Source organism: Saimiri boliviensis, chromosome 3, assembly GCF_048565385.1.
Source record: "Saimiri boliviensis isolate mSaiBol1 chromosome 3, mSaiBol1.pri, whole genome shotgun sequence".
In the NCBI taxonomy this organism is placed as follows: Eukaryota; Metazoa; Chordata; class Mammalia; order Primates; family Cebidae; genus Saimiri; species Saimiri boliviensis.
This window is the reverse complement of record NC_133451.1, coordinates 77,896,627-77,915,562: the sequence shown is the minus strand read 5'-3', so window position 1 is coordinate 77,915,562 and position 18,936 is coordinate 77,896,627. Positions and strand designations below refer to the sequence as shown.

At 39.3% G+C, this 18,936-nt stretch overlaps 1 protein-coding gene across 9 annotated transcripts in view; it reads left to right on the top strand.

Annotated features, from left to right (window-relative positions):
- Nucleotides 1-18,936, top strand: part of WDFY3 (WD repeat and FYVE domain containing 3) — a 292,916-nt gene that overhangs the window by 260,262 nt on the left and 13,718 nt on the right. For all 9 annotated transcript variants that reach the window (XM_074396388.1, XM_074396384.1, XM_074396387.1 and 6 more), the window contains 8 exons: nucleotides 6-159; nucleotides 6,045-6,136; nucleotides 6,681-6,893; nucleotides 9,770-9,917; nucleotides 11,000-11,154; nucleotides 12,109-12,267; nucleotides 14,558-14,737; nucleotides 18,691-18,873. In XM_074396388.1, the coding sequence (XP_074252489.1) occupies nucleotides 6-159; nucleotides 6,045-6,136; nucleotides 6,681-6,893; nucleotides 9,770-9,917; nucleotides 11,000-11,154; nucleotides 12,109-12,267; nucleotides 14,558-14,737; nucleotides 18,691-18,873 (1,284 nt within the window). The remainder of the gene's footprint in view (nucleotides 1-5; nucleotides 160-6,044; nucleotides 6,137-6,680; nucleotides 6,894-9,769; nucleotides 9,918-10,999; nucleotides 11,155-12,108; nucleotides 12,268-14,557; nucleotides 14,738-18,690; nucleotides 18,874-18,936) is intronic.

Sequence of the window (18,936 nt, the reverse complement as noted above, 5' to 3'; positions counted from 1 at the left end):
CACAGGGTGGCCACTTTGACCTGGCTGACCGGATGTTTCACAGTGTGCGCGAGGCCTGGTATTCAGCATCAAAACACAACATGGCAGATGTAAAAGAACTTATCCCAGAGTTCTTTTACTTACCAGAATTCCTGTTCAATTCCAACAACTTTGATCTAGGTACGTATAGCTATGGTACTGTCTTAGGAATGTTAGCCAGGAAAAGCCCAACAGAAATAAATCATTTCTCTGAAGATTGTCTGCAGCACACATGAACAAGTATAATTTTGTTATAGTTTCTTGCAGTCACATGCTATAATTGGGTGTGGTTACATGTGAAAGAAAAGCATATTTATGTCCCAAAAGAGCTGTTTCAAATGTAGAGTCTGGGAGACATTTAAAAATTGACATATGCTGGGTTCAGTGGCCCACAACTATAATCCCAGCTCTTTGGGAGGCCGAGGTAGGCAGATCACTTGAGTTCAGGAGTTCTAGACCAGCCTGGCCAGCATGGCAAAACCCCATCTCTATTAAAAATACAAAAATTAGCCAGGCATGGTGATGGGCACCTGTAATTCCAGCTAGTTGGGAGGCTGAGGCAGGAAAATTGCTTGAAACTGGGTGGTGGAGGTTGCAGTGAGCTGAGATTGTGAACCGCAGTCAGCCTGGGTAACAGAGTGAGACTCCATGTTTAAATAAATAAATACTGACACAGATTACTTCCAACATTTAGAATTTTATTGTTTTGATGAAAACAAAGATGAAGTGAAAATTTATTTGAAAAGTATTGCTATTGAAACCCATTGATAGCTAAGAGCGGTGCACCCAAATTTTTCACATATTGTTTTAATCCCGTGTATTACCTAAGACATTCTCGGTTTATATGCTAATGTGTTTTAAAATTAGAATTTCAGAATAAATTTAGGTAAATCCCTTTTCTTTATCCTGTAAGGGCTCTATTTTCTAGAAAAACAGGACCAAATCAGCAATTACAAAAAGGAGAAAAACTTTATCAGTACTGTTTTTATATTATCTGGCAGTTAGAGTAAGTGGAATTGACTTTGGTTACAGTTTCTTGGAACACAGCTTGCTGATCTATGCTTCTGAGTATTTCTTTTAAAGCATATCAAAATTCCATTGTTTCTGTATTAGAATATTCCTGCCAGGTATTTGTCATTTTATATTTTTTTCACTTCCTGTATTTTCCACTGTCTTATAAGAGTTCACATAAATTATAACTGTACTACCTCTAAATTTTCATGAACAGAAAATACAGAGAATTATTTGTGTCCTATACATATGAAAGGTATTTCTATTTGAAGTTTTCTAAAGATGATTTTTATGTGTTTAATTGTCCATCAGCAACTCTACCTTTATGAAATGGGATCTAATAGGAAAGATAACAAGACTCTCCACGACCCTAGCAAAATTCCTGAAATTGAGTTTCATTACCTCCGATTATGCCTAGAGCTCACCCTTGAGCAGCTAAAGACACAACTTTAGAACTTAAGAGTTAGAGAAAGTGATAGGTTTTCCCAAAAGAATAGAGTAGATAGTCAACAAGGTCAACAAACACATGCTATAGCCTTTGACTATGAATGCGTGTTAGCATTTTCTTTTTTTTTTTTTAAGACAAAGCCTTGCTCTCTTGCCCAAGCTGGAATGCAGTGGTATGATCTCTGCTCACTGCAACCCCCACCTTACAGGTTCAAGTGATTCTCCTACTGAGCCTCCCAAGTAGCTGGGATTACATGTACCACCATGCCTGGCTAATTCTTTTTGTATTTTTAGTAGAGATGGGGTTTCTCCATGTTGGCTAGGATGGTTTCGAACTCCTGACCTCAAGTGATCCACCTGCCTTGACTTCCCAAAGTGCTGGGTTTACAGGTGTGAGTCACCATGCATGGCCACATTAGTGTTTTCTTATGTCCATTATAATTCACCTTTGGAGAATCTTGCTGCCTTCCCTGGGCAAACCACTGTCAAAGAGACAAATATGGGAGAGGTGCAGAAACAAAGAGATAGCTTATAATCTTCCAGAAATGTCTTATCAGTTACGATAATCCATGTTACAAAGGTGTTCCAGACAGACCACTTATAAACCCAACCAACCAATCTACTTTTAAAATAACTAAATAAAAAAGGAGGTTGTAGCTTTGTCACGTTCACCTTCATAACAAATTATCTTCTCTCTTTGAAGTAACATACTTTAAAAAACAGTGGTTGGGCTGGACATGGTAGCTCATGCCTGTGATCCTCGCACTTTGGGAGGCCAACGTGGGTGGATCACTTGAGCTCAGGAGTTCAAGACCAACCTGTGCAATATGGCAAAACCTCATCTCTACAAAAAATACAAAAATTAGCCAGCATGGTGATGTGCACCTGTAGTCCCAGCTACTCAGGAGGCTCAGTTAGGAGAATCACTTTAGCCCAGGAGGCTGAGGCTGCGGTGAGTTTGTTCATGCCACTACACTCCAGCCTGAGTGATAAAGTGACACCCTGTCTCAAAAACAAAACAAGACAAAACACTGTTTGCATATAAAACCTAGTATCATAAGATTCTTATAAGAAAACATAGGGGTAAATCTTCATGATCTTGAATTTGGCCATGGATTCTTAAATATGATCGATGCCTATAGAATGGAAGATAACATTTGCAAATAATGTATCTAATAAGGATCTAGTATGCAGAGTATAAACAACTCTTATATTTCAACAACAAAAAGACCAACAACCCAGTTGGAAAATGGGCAAAAGACTTGAATAGACAATTTTCCAAATAAGTTACACAAATGGCCAGTAAACTCATGAAAAGGTACTCAATGTCATTAGTTATTAGGGGAATGCAAATCAAAACCACAATGAGATACTACTTCATATTTACTAGGATGGCCATAATTGGGTGGGGTGAACTGAAAAATAACAAGGGCTGGCAAAGATGTAGAAAAATTAGAACCTTCAGGCTGTGCACAGTGGCTCACGCCTGTAATCCTAGCACTTTGGGAGGCCGAGGTGGGTGGATCACCTGAGGTCAGGAATTCGAGACCAGCCTGACCAAAATGGTGAAACCCTGTCCCTACTAAAATATAAAAATTAGCTGGATGTGGTAGGGTGTGCCTGTAGTCCCACCTACTCGGGAGGCTGAGACAGGAGAATTGCTCGAACCTGGGCGGTGGGAGGTTGCAGTGAACCAAGATCCCACCACTGCACTCCAGCCTGGGCAACAGAGCAAGACTCTGTCTCAAGAAATAAAAAATAAAAAAAATTAGAACCCTTATGCATTGCTAGTGGGAGCATAAAATGGTTTAGCCACTGTGGGAAGCAGTTTGGCAGTTCCTCAAAGAGTTTTAAACAGAATTACCATATGACCAAGCAGTTCCACTCCTTGGTATATAGAATTGAAAATGCAACTCAAGTAGTATGTGTATGAGCATGTTCATAGTAGCATTATTCGTAATAACCAAAAGGTAGAAACAGCCCAGATGTCTATCAAGTGATGGGTGGATAAACCAGTTGTAGTATATACATACGATGAAATATTATTCATCCATGAAAGTCAATGAGACATTAAATACTACAGTGTGGCTGAACCTCAAAAACATGCAAAGTGAAAGAAGCCAGACAATAAAGGTCACATATTGTACATTTCCATTTATAGGAAATACTCAGCTAAGTCCACAGAGACAGGACACAGATTTTGGTGTTCTGGGGCCTGTGGTGATAGTAATATGGGCAGCTACTGATTAACAAATACAAGATTACTTTTGGGGTGATAAAAATGCTTTGGGACAAAATAGAAATCATGGTTGCATAACATTGTATCTGAACTAAATGCCACTGAATTGTTCACTTTAAATGGTTGACCTTATGTGAATTTCACCCGAATAGGGAAAAAAAAAAAAAAAGTTTGTCTCTTCACACAGAAAAGATAGTAAATGATAAAAAAGAAAACGCACTTGGGGCTGGTCACAGTGGCTCACTCCTGCAATCCCAGCACTTTGGGAAGCTGTGGTGGGCAGATTGCTTGAGACCAAGTGTTCGAGACCAGCCTGGCTAACATGTTAAAAACTCATCTCTACTAAAAACACAAAAATTAGCCAGGCATTGTCGTGTGTGCCTGTAATTCCAGCTACTCAGAAGGCTGAGGCACAAGAATCACCCGGGAGACAGAGGTTGCAGTGAGCCAAGATCACGCCACTGCACTCCACCCTAGTCAACAGAGCAAGACTCTGTCTCAAAAGACAAAAAGAAAGAAAAGGCACTTGGACCTTTTTTCCTTCGCTGTGAGATAAATAATATTCACCTTGGAGTCGTGTTGTTCTTACATTCTTGAATACACATGGAGGAGAGCTTCAGAAGAGCAAAAATAAGGGCCAGACGTTACGGCTCTTGCCTATAATTCAAGCCCTTTGGGAGGCCAAGGTGGGAGAATCACTTGAGACCAGGAGTTCAAGATTAGCTTGAGCAACAGAGCAAAACCTCGTCTCTTCAAAATAAAATAATTAGCCAGGCATGTTGGCATGTAACTGTAGTCCTAGCTACTTGGGAGGCTGCCTGGGAGGATCGCTTGAGGCCAGGAGCTCAAGGCTGAAGTGAGCCATGATTATACCACTGTACTCCAGCCTGGGCAGCAGAGCAAGACCCTATCTCAAAAAACAAAAAACAAAAAAAAGCAGAATTAGACAAAGGCTTTTCTGTATACTATGTTACCTTTATATGTCATTTTAAAATTGCATATAGTGCTCATAAAATAAAGTTCTGTAACATAAATATTCAAGAATTACAGCAAAATTTTGAAAAGTAATTTCTATCTCAAGTAGCCTTTTACCTGTTTATTATTACCAAAAAGTTAGGCCTGGGGGCATTTCATGGGGATTCAACACCGAGTGTGAAGTGTGTATGGTTTAGGAGGAAGGGTTGTAATAATTTATTTTTGTCTTAAATCATATGGTAACTTTTCCAGCCAAGTCAAGACAATCCTTTAAACAATAAACTGATTTATACCACTCAATATCACATTGTAAATAAACCATCAACTAGCAATGATAAAGGCAAGATTGTTTCTAAGGGAAATATTTTACTTGCTTTCACTTGGAATTGGCTTTGTGTTCTAAAATTTGAACAATTGCACTCTTTACGAAAATTTCCAATACAGGTATTTATCTAACCAACTGCTGTTAAACTAGTGAGTCAACATTGTTGTTTATAGACTCATTTTTTTTACAGTGATAATCTGATTTGAACCTACGAAAACTCTGTAAGCTAAAGGGATATTTTTGGTATATTTCAAAAAATGAAAAACAACCTTTTTCCTTAGATGCAGCCAAATTTTGTATATTTTGTTGTGGATAGATTTCATAGTGAATGGTTTCTTTTATATTTTAGAAATTAGCTATTACTTAAAATTAAGTTTATGTGGAATAAATATTATTTATGTGCCTATCACACCATATTTTTTGTTGTTGACAGGTAGCCCTGTAGTTTTTCCAAATATTTTTTTCTGCTGAATGATGCAATAACAGCAAAAAGTTATGTTATTTCAGATTTCACTTTTTAAATAAGAATGCTTACTGCAAAATACATGCCAGTTCTACAGAGCTCTTTTGAGAACCTAGGAGTCAGCGATATGAGAAACCTCTTGTGTTACAGACATCTCCAGGAGACTGTTTCCAGGAAATTCAAAACAGTACCCCCACAAAATGTTTTGCTGAAAAGGAGTCCTGTGGTCAATTAAAATTTTAGACATTTTGTTTGATGTCCCTCTTAGAGAAGGGCAGTGCATGTTAGCATATTAAACCTCTGAGGAGTCCTGCTCAGAAGGCTGCAGAAAGAAGCATGTCTCACTTTGTATAATTCAGCATTTCCTGAAGACATTGCTGACTTAGTAACTCTTTCTGCTAGAGTGCTCTGAGGAGCAGTTTTGGGGGATGCTAGAAGTCAGTGATCTCTGAGGTACTTTTAGAGTTCTGGTAATGAATCTAACCCACCATTTCTCTTTCAGATTAATGTAAAGTTACCGTTTATCCCTTTTTTTTTTTTTTTTTTTAATGTCTCCAATTGCACAGGCTGTAAACAAAATGGCACCAAGCTTGGAGATGTTATCCTTCCACCCTGGGCAAAAGGGGATCCACGAGAATTCATCAGAGTCCACCGAGAGGTAACGAAAGTACACTTTGCAGTTGAAGTTGAATTTCATTTGGTCACTGAACATAATACAAAAAGAGGACCTCTAACAGAGTATCACTCATTTGTTACTAATACAACCAGGCCCCCTTATCTACAGGGGACACATCCCAAGAACCCCAGTAGGTGCCCAAAACCAGGAATAGTACCAAACCCTACATATATATATAAACTATTTATTTTCCTATACATATATAGGCCTGATTAATTTATATATTAGGCACAATAAGAAATAAAGAATAATAACTAACAATAGATCAGGGATAATGATATACTAAGAGCTATGTGAATATGACTGATCTCTCTCTCTGTCATAAACACAATAATATTTTCACACCATGATTTACTTCAGGTAACTGAAATCTCAGAAAGTGAAACCTCAAATGAGAGGGGACTGCTGTGTTGTTTTTATGATTTTTAGTTATTTTAGTTCCTATTGACAACTTACCAAGTTTTTTCTAGTCTCTGAGCAAGTAATAAAAGTCAGCCAGTGACTGAACCTGTGTTTGAAATTACAGGCTTTGGAGTGTGATTACGTGAGTGCCCATCTCCATGAGTGGATTGACTTAATCTTCGGCTATAAACAGCAAGGCCCTGCTGCAGTAGAAGCTGTAAATGTCTTCCATCATCTTTTTTATGAGGGTCAAGTGGATATCTACAACATCAATGACCCACTCAAGGAGACAGCCACAATTGGGTTCATTAATAACTTTGGTCAGATCCCTAAACAGGTATAGATGTTCTTTTCTTAGAATTGAAGTACTGTGTTTCACTTTGTAAATTTTGTAACATTTCTGTAGATTATAGATGACCACAAAATAATCAAGTTTAGATTAACTTAATAAAGAGCCATAAATATTACATAGTATTTCAATAGATTCCTAGATTGTTGCTTTTTTCTCACTTTCATAGTCTAATTAAACAAACATTTTGTTTAAAGAGAGTGAATTATCCCTTACAGACTAATGCAGAATGAGCTTTCTTAAGCCTGCATAAGATGTAACAGGAGGGGCCTTATAGGCCACATACAGAGGGGGTTTTGTCTGGAGGCCAGTGGGAAACCAGTGCTGATTTTAGGCAGAGAAATGACATGTTCACATTTAAACTTCAGAAGTTCATTCTGGACTCCATCAGAATAAACTACTCTATGCCTCTCTCTCTCTCTCTCTCTCTCTCTCTCTCTCTCTTTCTGTTTCTGTCACACAGACACAGCACACACATTCTGTCTCTCTCTCTCTGCTGGGGAGCCAAACGGGGAGCAGAAAACCACTTGGAAAGCTATTGTACTAGTTCAGGGAATAAATGACAATGGATTGGGTTAAATTATGGACATAGACATAATAAGTGCTTCTCTGTGAGAGCACATGCCATAGGAATGCCGAGGACGTGCAATAGCTGCCCTCACCACCTTCTGGAATTTGGAGAGGAAGACCAAGATCTAAACCTCTCAGCACCTAGATACTGTAGGTCTGTTTCATGTTCAGCGATGAGCAAACCTCCATGAAGAAACCTCATCCCTTTTCTCATCCCCATTGTCCGAGGTATGGCCAGAGGGCTGCGTGCACCAGGAGTAACTGCAGCAGGAGTGACTGTGGAGAAGGCACACTTTGACAAGCTGGTCAGACCACCCACCTTTACTAAGGACCAGTGGCTCATACTTTGATCCTGGCTACCTTCTCTGTTCCTGCGTTAGATGTCTCTATGGACCCCCTTTTTGTAGGTTAAAGTTTTTGAGGTATCCAGGACTGACACTTGAGAACACACGAAACAATGGCACATCTCTGTATGTAGAAAAGCCATGGTTGATAGCAGGACATGCTGTAACTGTATCATTTACAGTGCAGTCTGAGCCCCTAATAAAAGAAGCATGTTTACTTTTATTTTATAGAGATAGGGTCTCATTATGCCCAGGATGGTCGTGAACTCCTAAACTCAAGCAGTCCTCCCACCTTAGCTACCAAAGTGCTGAGGTTACAGGCATAATACAGCACCTGACCATGTTTACTTTTAAAGCAAAATGTTTGCTGATAAATTCTATTTACAGTTGAAGGATATTAGCTATACCTATATTTAGTTAATATCTTTTTCCTGAGAGTTAGAAGGACTGGAGCCATCTTTCATACCCTAGGGGAAATATATACTGTGAACATAAAAATCAAAGATACTTGCACTGTTGCAGGATTTTTGTGTTACTTTGAAGTAGAAGAGGCCAGAAGTCCGGGAAGTATCATTTGGATGCCAACATATTTCTGGGACATACATTGAGTAATAGAGAGTACTTTCAAGTAAAACCATCCTCAAAAATGTAGGCTTTATGGTTATCATCTCCATATATCATTAATATACCCTCAGCCTGGCATAGTGCTCTATCCTTAGGTCCTCACATAAAAGTGCTTCAGGAAATGCACATTCATGAATGTGCTTTCAAAGTATGTATCTTTACAGAAGCCTGATCTCATGGTCCTGTATGTAGATAAAATAGGAACAAGACGTTTAAAGGTTTGAGAGCCTGGAATGTGTATATTCCTCTGAACAAAGAATTTTTTCTGTTTTTTTCTCCTGGAAACCCAAAATGTCTAATTCACAAAGTGTGATGGTGTTATATTCATATTAAATCTCATTTCATTTAAAGCTTTTCAGATCTCCTCCTCAAATACTAGTTTTCCAACGAAACTACTCTATGTCTGTCTCAAAGATTTATAATAATTGAAAAATAGTCATCTTAAATGAACATTAAATTTTTTTTTTTTGAGACAGAGTGTTTCTCTGTCACTCCAGGCTGGAGTGCAGTGGCACAGTCTCGGCTCACTGCAACCTCTACCTCCTGGGTTCAAGCGATTCTCCTGCCTCAGCCTCCCAAGTAGCTGGGACTACCAGCGCGCGCCACCACACCCAGCTGTATTTTTATTTTTAATAGAGACAGAGTTTCACCATATTGTCCAGGCTAGTCTCAAACTCCTGACCTCGTGATCCATCTGCCTTGGCCTCCCAAAGTGCTGGGATTACAGGCATGAGCCACCGCGCCTGGCCATTAATATTTTTAATCCTATAGAAATACTGAATGATGATGTAACACTTTTTTTTTTCTTTTTTTCCTTTACAACATAGCAAAGTACAAAGAAACTGGTAATGTTCACAATTTCAGCAAATCAGTAGCACCTTTTTAGGACACCAAAATGGCATTTCTAAATCACATAAAGGCCACATTGAAACCAAAAATAATCCAATTAGATAGAATGTCTGCCTGCCTTCAATGGCACAGAATGTTATATTGGGCTACAAAGAGTCAGCTTTTGAATGTCGTTGGAAAATAATTGTCAATCAACTGTAGATTAACTTTCTTTTGTAAAGTTATTGTGAATTCAGCTTACCATAGAACAGAACACCCACACCTTAGTATCATAGTTCTGTCCCTGCTTATTCAGGTGAGTTCCTGGCCACCTTCACAGCCTCTTTGAATTTCTTTTCTCAGATATAAAATGGGGATAATATAGCACCTAATGGTTCTTGTGAACCTTATGTGAAGTAAGAACACAATGCCTGGCATATAAAAGGGCTTATAAGTGTTGTCTTTCATTATAAAGTGTATCATCTTCTTTCATACCAGTTATTTAAAAAACCTCATCCACCAAAGAGAGTGAGAAGTCGACTCAATGGAGACAATGCAGGAATCTCTGTCCTACCAGGATCTACGAGTGACAAGATCTTTTTTCATCATCTAGACAATTTGAGGCCTTCTCTAACACCTGTAAAAGGTAAGATAATGAGAAATAAAGTTTTGATTTATGATTTAATGGGACTGTTTCATAATCCCAGTTTAACAATAACAAATTTGCTTTTTGACAATAGCATAATTTGTTTAATAAATGCCATACATTTTGTGTTAAATTACTAAATACCTACTAGTATTTATATTTTCTCTTTTTCCTTCTTTTTTCTCTGTTTTCTTTTTTTTGGCTTGTTGGACTTTATATCAGAAAGAATTAAACAGGCTTCTCTCTCCTCTTTAAGATAGTCAAAACTCTAAAATACCCTTCAACTTTATAGGTAGAAAAAAGTTTGTCTTCATAATTTCATTCTCATTGAAGTATATTCTGCCTATCCAAAATATTAGTAAAAGAACATATTTTTAATCTGCCAGTGAAACAACATCTATCTTTTATTTAATGATATAATCGGATATCTAAAAATATTTTTTCAAATAGGTTTTTCCCCTGAGAATGAAAAAAATAAGAGTTTTGCAAAATCTTGAAGTTGTGGCTTAAAACAAAGTCTGCTTAACTTGTGTGCCATTCAGTGCCATTTGGCCTCATTACACATACTCTGTCCTGTGCCAGCATCAGTCACTGCTGGCGATTCTTCTGGAGTAGTAATGTGTTCAGCAGAGTGCTGGTGTGGAACAATGAGTCCATGCCTCTTGGGGAATGACATGACCTTCCTTAAGGAAAGTCTAAGGGCTGGCTATAACTTGGGAGGGATTAAAGACATAGATTTGTTGATGATCTGTGTCCCTATGACATTCTGGGGAGCATCCCAGATTACTCTGTACAACCCTATGGAAGCAGACCTAATTGGTAGTAACCAAACAAGAGAGTGCCCGGAAATAGGAAAGCTGGAGGGAAGTCCTGCAGAGGACCTGTTAAGATCAACATTCCACCCAGCAGGTCTTATAGGAGATTCAAAAGCTCAGCTCTGTTTCTGAGTTTATTTTTGTTTCAATGTAGGTGTCATGATACTTGATTTGTATGAATATTTGAAATTACCTTATCATCCCCTATGAGATAATGATACTACTTTTTCCTGTTCCTGTCCTAATGTCATGATTTCTTTTATCTAGAACTCAAAGAACCTGTGGGACAAATTGTATGTACAGATAAAGGTATTCTTGCTGTGGAACAGAATAAGGTTCTTATCCCACCAACCTGGAATAAAACTTTTGCTTGGGGCTATGCAGACCTCAGTTGCAGACTGGGAACCTATGAGTCAGACAAGGTTTGCATTATTCCCTGCCTATCCATTTAATCTTGCTCTTTCGTAGTATGAATATCCTATCTGACTAATAGGGTTGGGGAGAACCCAATCCAAGAGCTTGTCAGTTGTTCCTCCAAACCCCAAAGAAGGGTGAGCTTTCCCCTTTGGCGAAAGGAGAGCTTCACTGAATGAGAGCAGGATAAAAGAGCTCACAGAGACGTCATGTTTTCTGCAGAACAAGCCTCTTTTGGAAAGTTGTGTAATAGGGGCTAGCAGTTTCCTTCTTGCTCAAAGAATTCCTCCGAGAGATCCTAGCCAGTAAGGTGCTCAGCATTTCTGTCAACCAGAATAGCCTCCTTTTGATGAGTCACCATCTGCCCCACTTTTCATTTTAGTGCTCCAAACAAGCTGGCAGAAAACCTGTTGCCCCATCCCACAAGAAGCAACAGCAACTGTTTTAGGTCCCATCAGTTCCTCTTGGAGAGACAATCTGTAGTGATCCTTTGGTACCCCGTGTTTGCCTTCCAACAGTCCCCTCCCAAACGTAAGACAAAAAGAATCTGCACAGTCTGTTATGTTGCTTTGTAACACAATTTCATTCTGTTGATTTTCTCCGTAAACAGCAGTAGTCACACTCTCTTTTTACATTCTGTCTACAGCAAATGCATCCTTTTGCCACACCTTCCATAGGTCACACAGTTTGAGCATCATTTTCCCAATCTGGAGAAACCAGAGACCCCTATTGTGAAAAAGTCCTTTTTGATTATGGCTTTCAGCAGCAACAATAGTTAGAAGGTGGTGGGGTCGTTTAGGGTAGAGATTCAATGGATATGCTGCTGAACTAAAGCTAGCTCAGAACGTGAGCTGCTATTTGCCAGTGGGATGCCGGCACCTTCACTCAGCTTCTGCTCCTTGAATTTCAGAAATTTGTAGTACTTAATGGCATGTGTGTCTCACATCCGTTTTACTTTACAGGCCGTGACTGTTTATGAATGCTTGTCTGAGTGGGGCCAGATTCTCTGTGCAATCTGCCCCAACCCCAAGCTGGTCATCACAGGTGGAACAAGCACCGTTGTGTGTGTGTGGGAGATGGGCACCTCCAAAGAAAAGGCCAAGACCCTCACCCTCAAACAGGTAACAGAGAATGTAGCAAATGCCAAGAGGGACATATTCCATCTCCCGTGCCTGCACCCTGTAGGAACTAAAAAGCTTCCTTCATTATGAGGTACTTCAGATATAATGGACAAAACCAAAGTTACGTTCTGTTGCTAGAAATACTTTTTAAAAAGAAAAGGAAGTCAGTATAGGCTGTTTCTAACAATGATCTAAGCCAGTTGCTTTGTTAAAATCTGAAGAAAGTTATCTTTAGGTACATATATTTCAGTGTATTTAAGTAATATAAATGCAAAAATCTAAGTTGAATTTTTGCAAACTGAATTATGTTTGCTATTGACTCGTATCAGTTTCCTTCCAGGGTAATTTCCATTTATCTGCCACTAAATTTGTTATTCTTTGTTTTTCTCTTTTCTCACTTGTCATATCCTTAAGGACATGCCAAACCCATGAATGTAGTCAGTAGAGCCCTTGATATTTTAATTAACAAGTATTTTTTGATTGCCTGTTACATACATGATTCTATTATTAATTTTTACTTAAAGCAAGAGTCCTTTTATAATAAAGCCATTTCTTAACATTTGATTTGTGAGGGAACTTACCGTAAGGTATTTTTTATATAAGGAGCACATATCTAAGTATTTTTAATGATACAAATTTGAAAAATAATGTAACAATACCACTAATCATTTATTGAGCACCTGCTATTTCAGGGGATTGTGTTGAGTATTCTACAAATAGAAAAGTCCAGTCCACAAAATTCTACAAGTTAGTTATTAGCCCCATTTTACCCCTGAAAAAGACACAGGTTAGAGAGGTCAAGACACAAGTCTAAAGTCACACCTAGCAGTAAAGGTATAATTTAAATTAAGTTCTGTCTGACTTCAAAGCTATTTGAAAGCCAGACTCAAACAGTAGTGTCATAAATACCTGTGGGAAAAATTGAACCCCTGTTCAGTATAAAACTGAATCATCTATATAGGCCAGAAACTTCACAGAGTTGCTGGGTCCTAAGGCAAGCCATATAGAGAGAGAGAAAGTCTTGAACAGAATACAAAGTTAATAGTACATTTTGCTGATCCAAATTCAGCTTACAAATATTTTCCATTCAGAAAATGCACTTTGAAAGTAGTGTGCCAGTAAAAAAGGACTTCCTACTTAAAGTAGTCTCCTAGGTTTGCTAAGCATGTAGTAAAGTTGTCAATATGACTGAAATTTAAGCCAACTCATTTTTTTTGTATTATACATACATATATATAGATGTGTGTGTGTATGTATATATATATAAAATATATAATATATATATAATATATAATATATATTATGTATATACACAGATAGTTCTCTCTTGAAAGTATTTAAAAATTGATCAACCTTCAGTCTATACAAAATACCTACTCTATGTGATAGAAAAATTTCTCCTCCAACTTTACACTGATTTAAACCAAGGCTTTCCCCAAATGTACACTAGGAGGCAACCTCTTACAACCCAATGTGTGGAAGGCAGCGGATGAAGCCAACTCATTATTAAGCAGACATATTTTTCTGTCAGGACAGATGGCCCATTCTAAATGCTCAGGAACTACTAACAGTAATCTAAATCTTTTTCTTCCTAATATTTGCTTATTTTCACACATTGCCGTTTCCGTGGGTCCTGTTTCTTTTCAGATTCCAGCAAAAGAGGGACGTTCTTATTCTAGTTTGAAGAAGGAATTCCTCTCAGACATAGATATTCAGACATCTCCCATTGGCAGCAGGACTTCAGCATGCTGACGCCTCAGGACCACATTCTCCCTTTGTCTGTTGTAGACCACGTGCTACAACCATGTGGTTCTCACAGTTTATGCATTTTTGTAAAAAATTCATTCTATTGTAATTTCTTAGAATGGACTGAACAGAAGTTTGTGGCATGAAAGCATAGATGTAGATTTTAAATTCTGTATTTTTGGTGCCCATAATCAATACATCTCTACATAAAAATGTTATCAAGAAATTCAAGCTGGGTATGAGTTGTCATTCCCCCTTCCATCTAAGATCCTAGCCCAACTCCAAGAAGGAAGTAATGTGAAAACAGAGAGAAGAGCCTCCAAAATGCTCCAGGCTTCTCTCTCCCGCCGTGGGCTGAGACAAGGGCAGTCAGCAGGAGGAGAGAAGAGGTCTGCCTTCCACACTCTCCAGACACCACTGCTCGAGTCACTCACTGCCCAGCATGCATGCCACTGTTTCCTGATGGATCCAGGAGCTTCTGGAGTCACTGTGGAACCCTGTCCCTGTGATCAGTCTGATTTTGTTTGTTTGTTCTCATTTGTAGGCCTTACTGGGCCACACTGATACCGTCACCTGTGCCACGGCATCATTAGCCTATCACATAATTGTCAGTGGGTCCCGTGATCGAACCTGTATCATTTGGGATTTGAACAAACTGTCATTTCTAACCCAGCTTCGAGGGCATCGAGCTCCAGTTTCTGCTCTTTGTATCAATGAATTAACAGTAAGTAGTAAATTGCCCACAGTAAGTAATAAATTGCCCACTTCATTTATGTTTAGGTAAACAAGTAGTCTTGGCCAAACCAAATTAAAAATGGTGGGGCTCAGGGGAACATGTCTGTAGTTGTAGCTACTTGGGAGGCTAAGGCAAGAGGACTGCTTCAGCCCGGGACTTCTGTGCTGTAGGGCACTATACCCATCAGGTGTCTACACTAAGGTCAGCATCAATACGGTGACCTGAAAGCCAGAGACGACCAGGTTGCCTAAGGAGGAGTGAACCAGCTCAGGATGGAAATGGAACAGGTGAAAATTCCCGTGCTGATCAGTAGTGGGCTGTACGTATGATAGCCATTGCACTCCAGCCTGGGAAACATAGCAAAACACCGTCTCTTTAAGAAAAAAAAAAAAGAATTTTTTTTTTTTTTTCTGAGAGATGGTTAATTGTTTTTGAAGTTGATAGACATTCATTTTATAAAAGTTACTACATTTTCTTTGATTTAGTGTGGTTTGGAAAGCAAAAAAGTTTGTAATCCAGAGAGCAGTTTTGTCTTAAAATCCATTTACTGCTGCATACATTAGAGAGAACAAGATTCAGTTAAAACAAAGCTTTTTAGCATATGTTTTTTAAAATATAAGAAATTTGTAGGATTTGTTAAGAATGTTAGAAATTGGCTGGGCACTGTGGCTCACACCTGTAATCCCAGCACTTTGGGAGACCAAGGCGGGCGGATCACAAGGTCAGGAGTTTGAGATCACGCCACTGCACTGCAGCCTGGGCAACAGAGTGAGACTGTGTCTCAAAAAAGAAAAAAAGAATGTTAGAAATTGACCAGACGTGGTGGCTCATGCCTGTAATCCCAGCACTTTGGGAGGCCAGGGCTGGTGGATCATTTGAGGTCAGGAGTTCAAGACCAGCCTGGCCAACATGGTAAAACCCTGTCTCTACTAAAAATACAAAAATTAGCCAGGTGTGCTGGTGGATGCCAGTAATCCCAGCTACTAGGGAGGCTGAGACAGGAGAATTGCTTGAACCCAGGAGGAGGAGATTGCAGTGAGTTGAGATTGTTCCACTGTACTCCAGCCTAGGCAATACAGTGTGACTGAGTTTAAAAAAAAAAAAAAATGAATGTTAGAAATTTCTTGAAAATTTTAATAAAATATAATCAGAGTATGGAAAGTAAAAAGGGTGACAGTTGGGTACCCAAGCAAGTGAAAAATTCTTATAGAGCTATTTTCAAAACAGATCCGAAAATTATCAAAAAGATACTTTCTCTTTTCAGAAATAAGTATTTCATATACAAATAAATGAAATAATTCAAATAAAATAAATATCCTCATCTAGGAGCTTTCTACACAAACCAAGGAAGTAGACAAGAGGGGATTCATTGCTAAGATGGTCTGTAAACAGGGGAAGTTTGAGGGCAGGTTTACAGAGACTGAGGCCCCACGAGCTTATCACATTAGTATGTAGATGATGTATGTCAGCATGTAGGCAATGCCCCGTATGGAAATCCATCCTGCGAGTCGACAAGAACTCACTCAAGCCTCATCACTTCTTAGCTATACATATTCATTGCCACCTTACCCTCACCCCTACCGTAGGGCCATCCTTCATGACACAGAACAGTTCCATGTCATTGAGTGATGTTTACACCGTCACCTACACAGACAGCTTTACTCTTGAAGGATGCTGCATCTTTAATTTCTACCAAAAGTTATTCAGTATTATGCTTTTAGTCAGCTATCTTGTAGTCACTTATTATAACAGGAGAAAGAAAGGAATTCAGTTGTAATTGTCAATCACTTAGAGTGTCTGATTAATAATAGCAGGTATAATCAGGTTGAGAATAAGTGGGGGACATGCAAGGGTAAAAGAGTCAGATTGTTTTTTTGTGTCTGAAAGGTTTAAGAGGTTTTCAGAACAATACCTTGGGCTGGTCCTGCAAACATTTGAACCTTTTATGAAAATGTGGGTGCTGCAGAACTGCCCTAATGCAGCAGTGTTGCTGAGTCAGATGCTTAATCCATTATTTGGGGCACTTCATTTTGGGGTTGTTCTTAACTACTGATAATTTTATTATAGCCAGTTGTTATTTCAGCCAGTATACACCTACTGGATTGAAATACTTGCTGCAAATACTACAAAAGCAGTCTTTTCTTTTTAAGATGCTTTCGTAATCTCTTAATAACTCATAGGGCCAGGTGCAGTGGCTCACGCCTGTAATCCCAGCACTTTGGGAGGCTGAGGCAGGAGGATCACCTAAGGTCGGGGCCAAGATTGAACCACTGCACTCCAGCTTGGGCAATAAGAGCAAAACCCTGTCTCAAAAAAAAAAAAAAATTCATGAAAAGATTTCTATTTCTGTTATGTTTCTCCAACCAATATCAAGTCTGCTTTACTTCAGTTTACATTTTAGGCCAAAGCCACTTTGTCTTTCATTATTCTTCTTATGTCTCAGCCCTCATAATGACAGGATTTACTCTAATAAACTCTAATTAAGGCCCCAGAGTAACTGAAGAAGGTATTGCCCAGTGCAGAATGGAGCAGTTGTCTCTTGCAGAGATTGAAGCCACTAATTAAAACTCAACTACTGACATTCATAGTCAGAAATGGTTCAGTGACTGATGCAGAAGTAGACATAGCAGTGCTTTGCTAAGTATTATTTTGGTTTGGGTTTTGGTTTATTTCTTACCATTTTGTTAGAAGAGCTGGGGGACAGGAGGAATAAGGAGGAGCCGTGACAAGACCAGCACAGTGGATGGAACAGGCCCAGTCCTTCTCACCCTACCCCAGCCTCCTCCACCTTACCTTCTTTCTTACGCTGGTGCTGCTTGCATCTTCTAGTTCTCCACTGTTTTTGCTGACCATCTTCAGACTTAGGTAGGTTCTTATGTATCTCCTGAGAGTACTGAACTTGACCAGGTCTTATCTAAAGCTAATACTCAGCATCATGACAACCAGGCTATCTTAGGAATGAGAGAGGCAGCACAGTATGATATATAAGCTTTGGGGCTATAGAAAGCTGGCTTCAGATCTCTGATGATAAAAAAGTTACTTAAGCTCTCTGCCCCTCAGTTTCATCCTTTAAAGCAGGGGTAGTGATCAGGGCTAGTGATAATCTCATAATGTTGCTCTAAGGGTTAACTAGAACATCTAGTGTCTCCACCCCGGTGACTGGCACACAGGAGATGCTTCAGAAAGCATCCTTCTTTCTTTAGCTTTAGTGGGTTGTGTTCTTGCCAGGTTGGGTAGAGCCCAGCCTGGTGGAATTTGAGAAAATAGGCTGTTCTTCTATCTTTGGGACTTATAAAAACATAAGTTGTCAGCTCAGGGAATCTTGGGGTATACTAAGTTTGCCAACACGTGACCCATGAACCAGTGTCCCTTTCTCCCCCCACATTTCCCCACCCCTATTTTGAATACGGATTTTAAAATAGGCTATTACAGCATTGCTAAGATTGTACTTTTTGACTTATTGAAGAGAGAAACACAGCTGTATCTGGATTGAAAAATGCCTCTTTTACCTTGTGGTTTTGGTGGTTGGACTCATTTTGTAAAAGTAGAGGTGGATTCCTGCCTCTAGATGAAAGGTATAATAGATTTTGTTAACAATGGGAGGAAGAAGAGCAGTTCATCATCTCCTCAGATGACAGGGAGCTTTGTTGTGTCACCAGACCTTGCTCAGCAGTGTGCCAGGGACATGAACCTGCCCTTTGTCTCCATCTGTGGTCCCTTTGGCCACTGCATCCACTTAACTGTGAATTCTTAAAGAAGCCTCTGTTCAAGGTATTTTTTTAAGTCAGCAAGCACTGAATTTCAGGTTACCTAAGAAATTAGCTGCTAATCTTAGGACTGAAAGGCTTTTTGAGAGCTAGGCCAGGCATTCAATTTGCTTCAGAAACCAGAATGTAATAGGAAGGGAGCGAAGACAATGATGTTTTTCTCTCTCTTCCCAGGGGGACATTGTGTCCTGTGCTGGCACATACATCCATGTGTGGAGCATCAATGGGAACCCTATCGTGAGTGTCAACACATTCACAGGTAGGAGCCAGCAGATCATCTGCTGCTGCGTGTCAGAGATGAACGAATGGGACACACAGAACGTCATAGTGACAGGACACTCAGATGGAGTGGTTCGGGTAAGTGAACTGAGAGAAAAACTCATTCAGATATTTGTTGTCCTAGTTTACCTGAAACTTGTT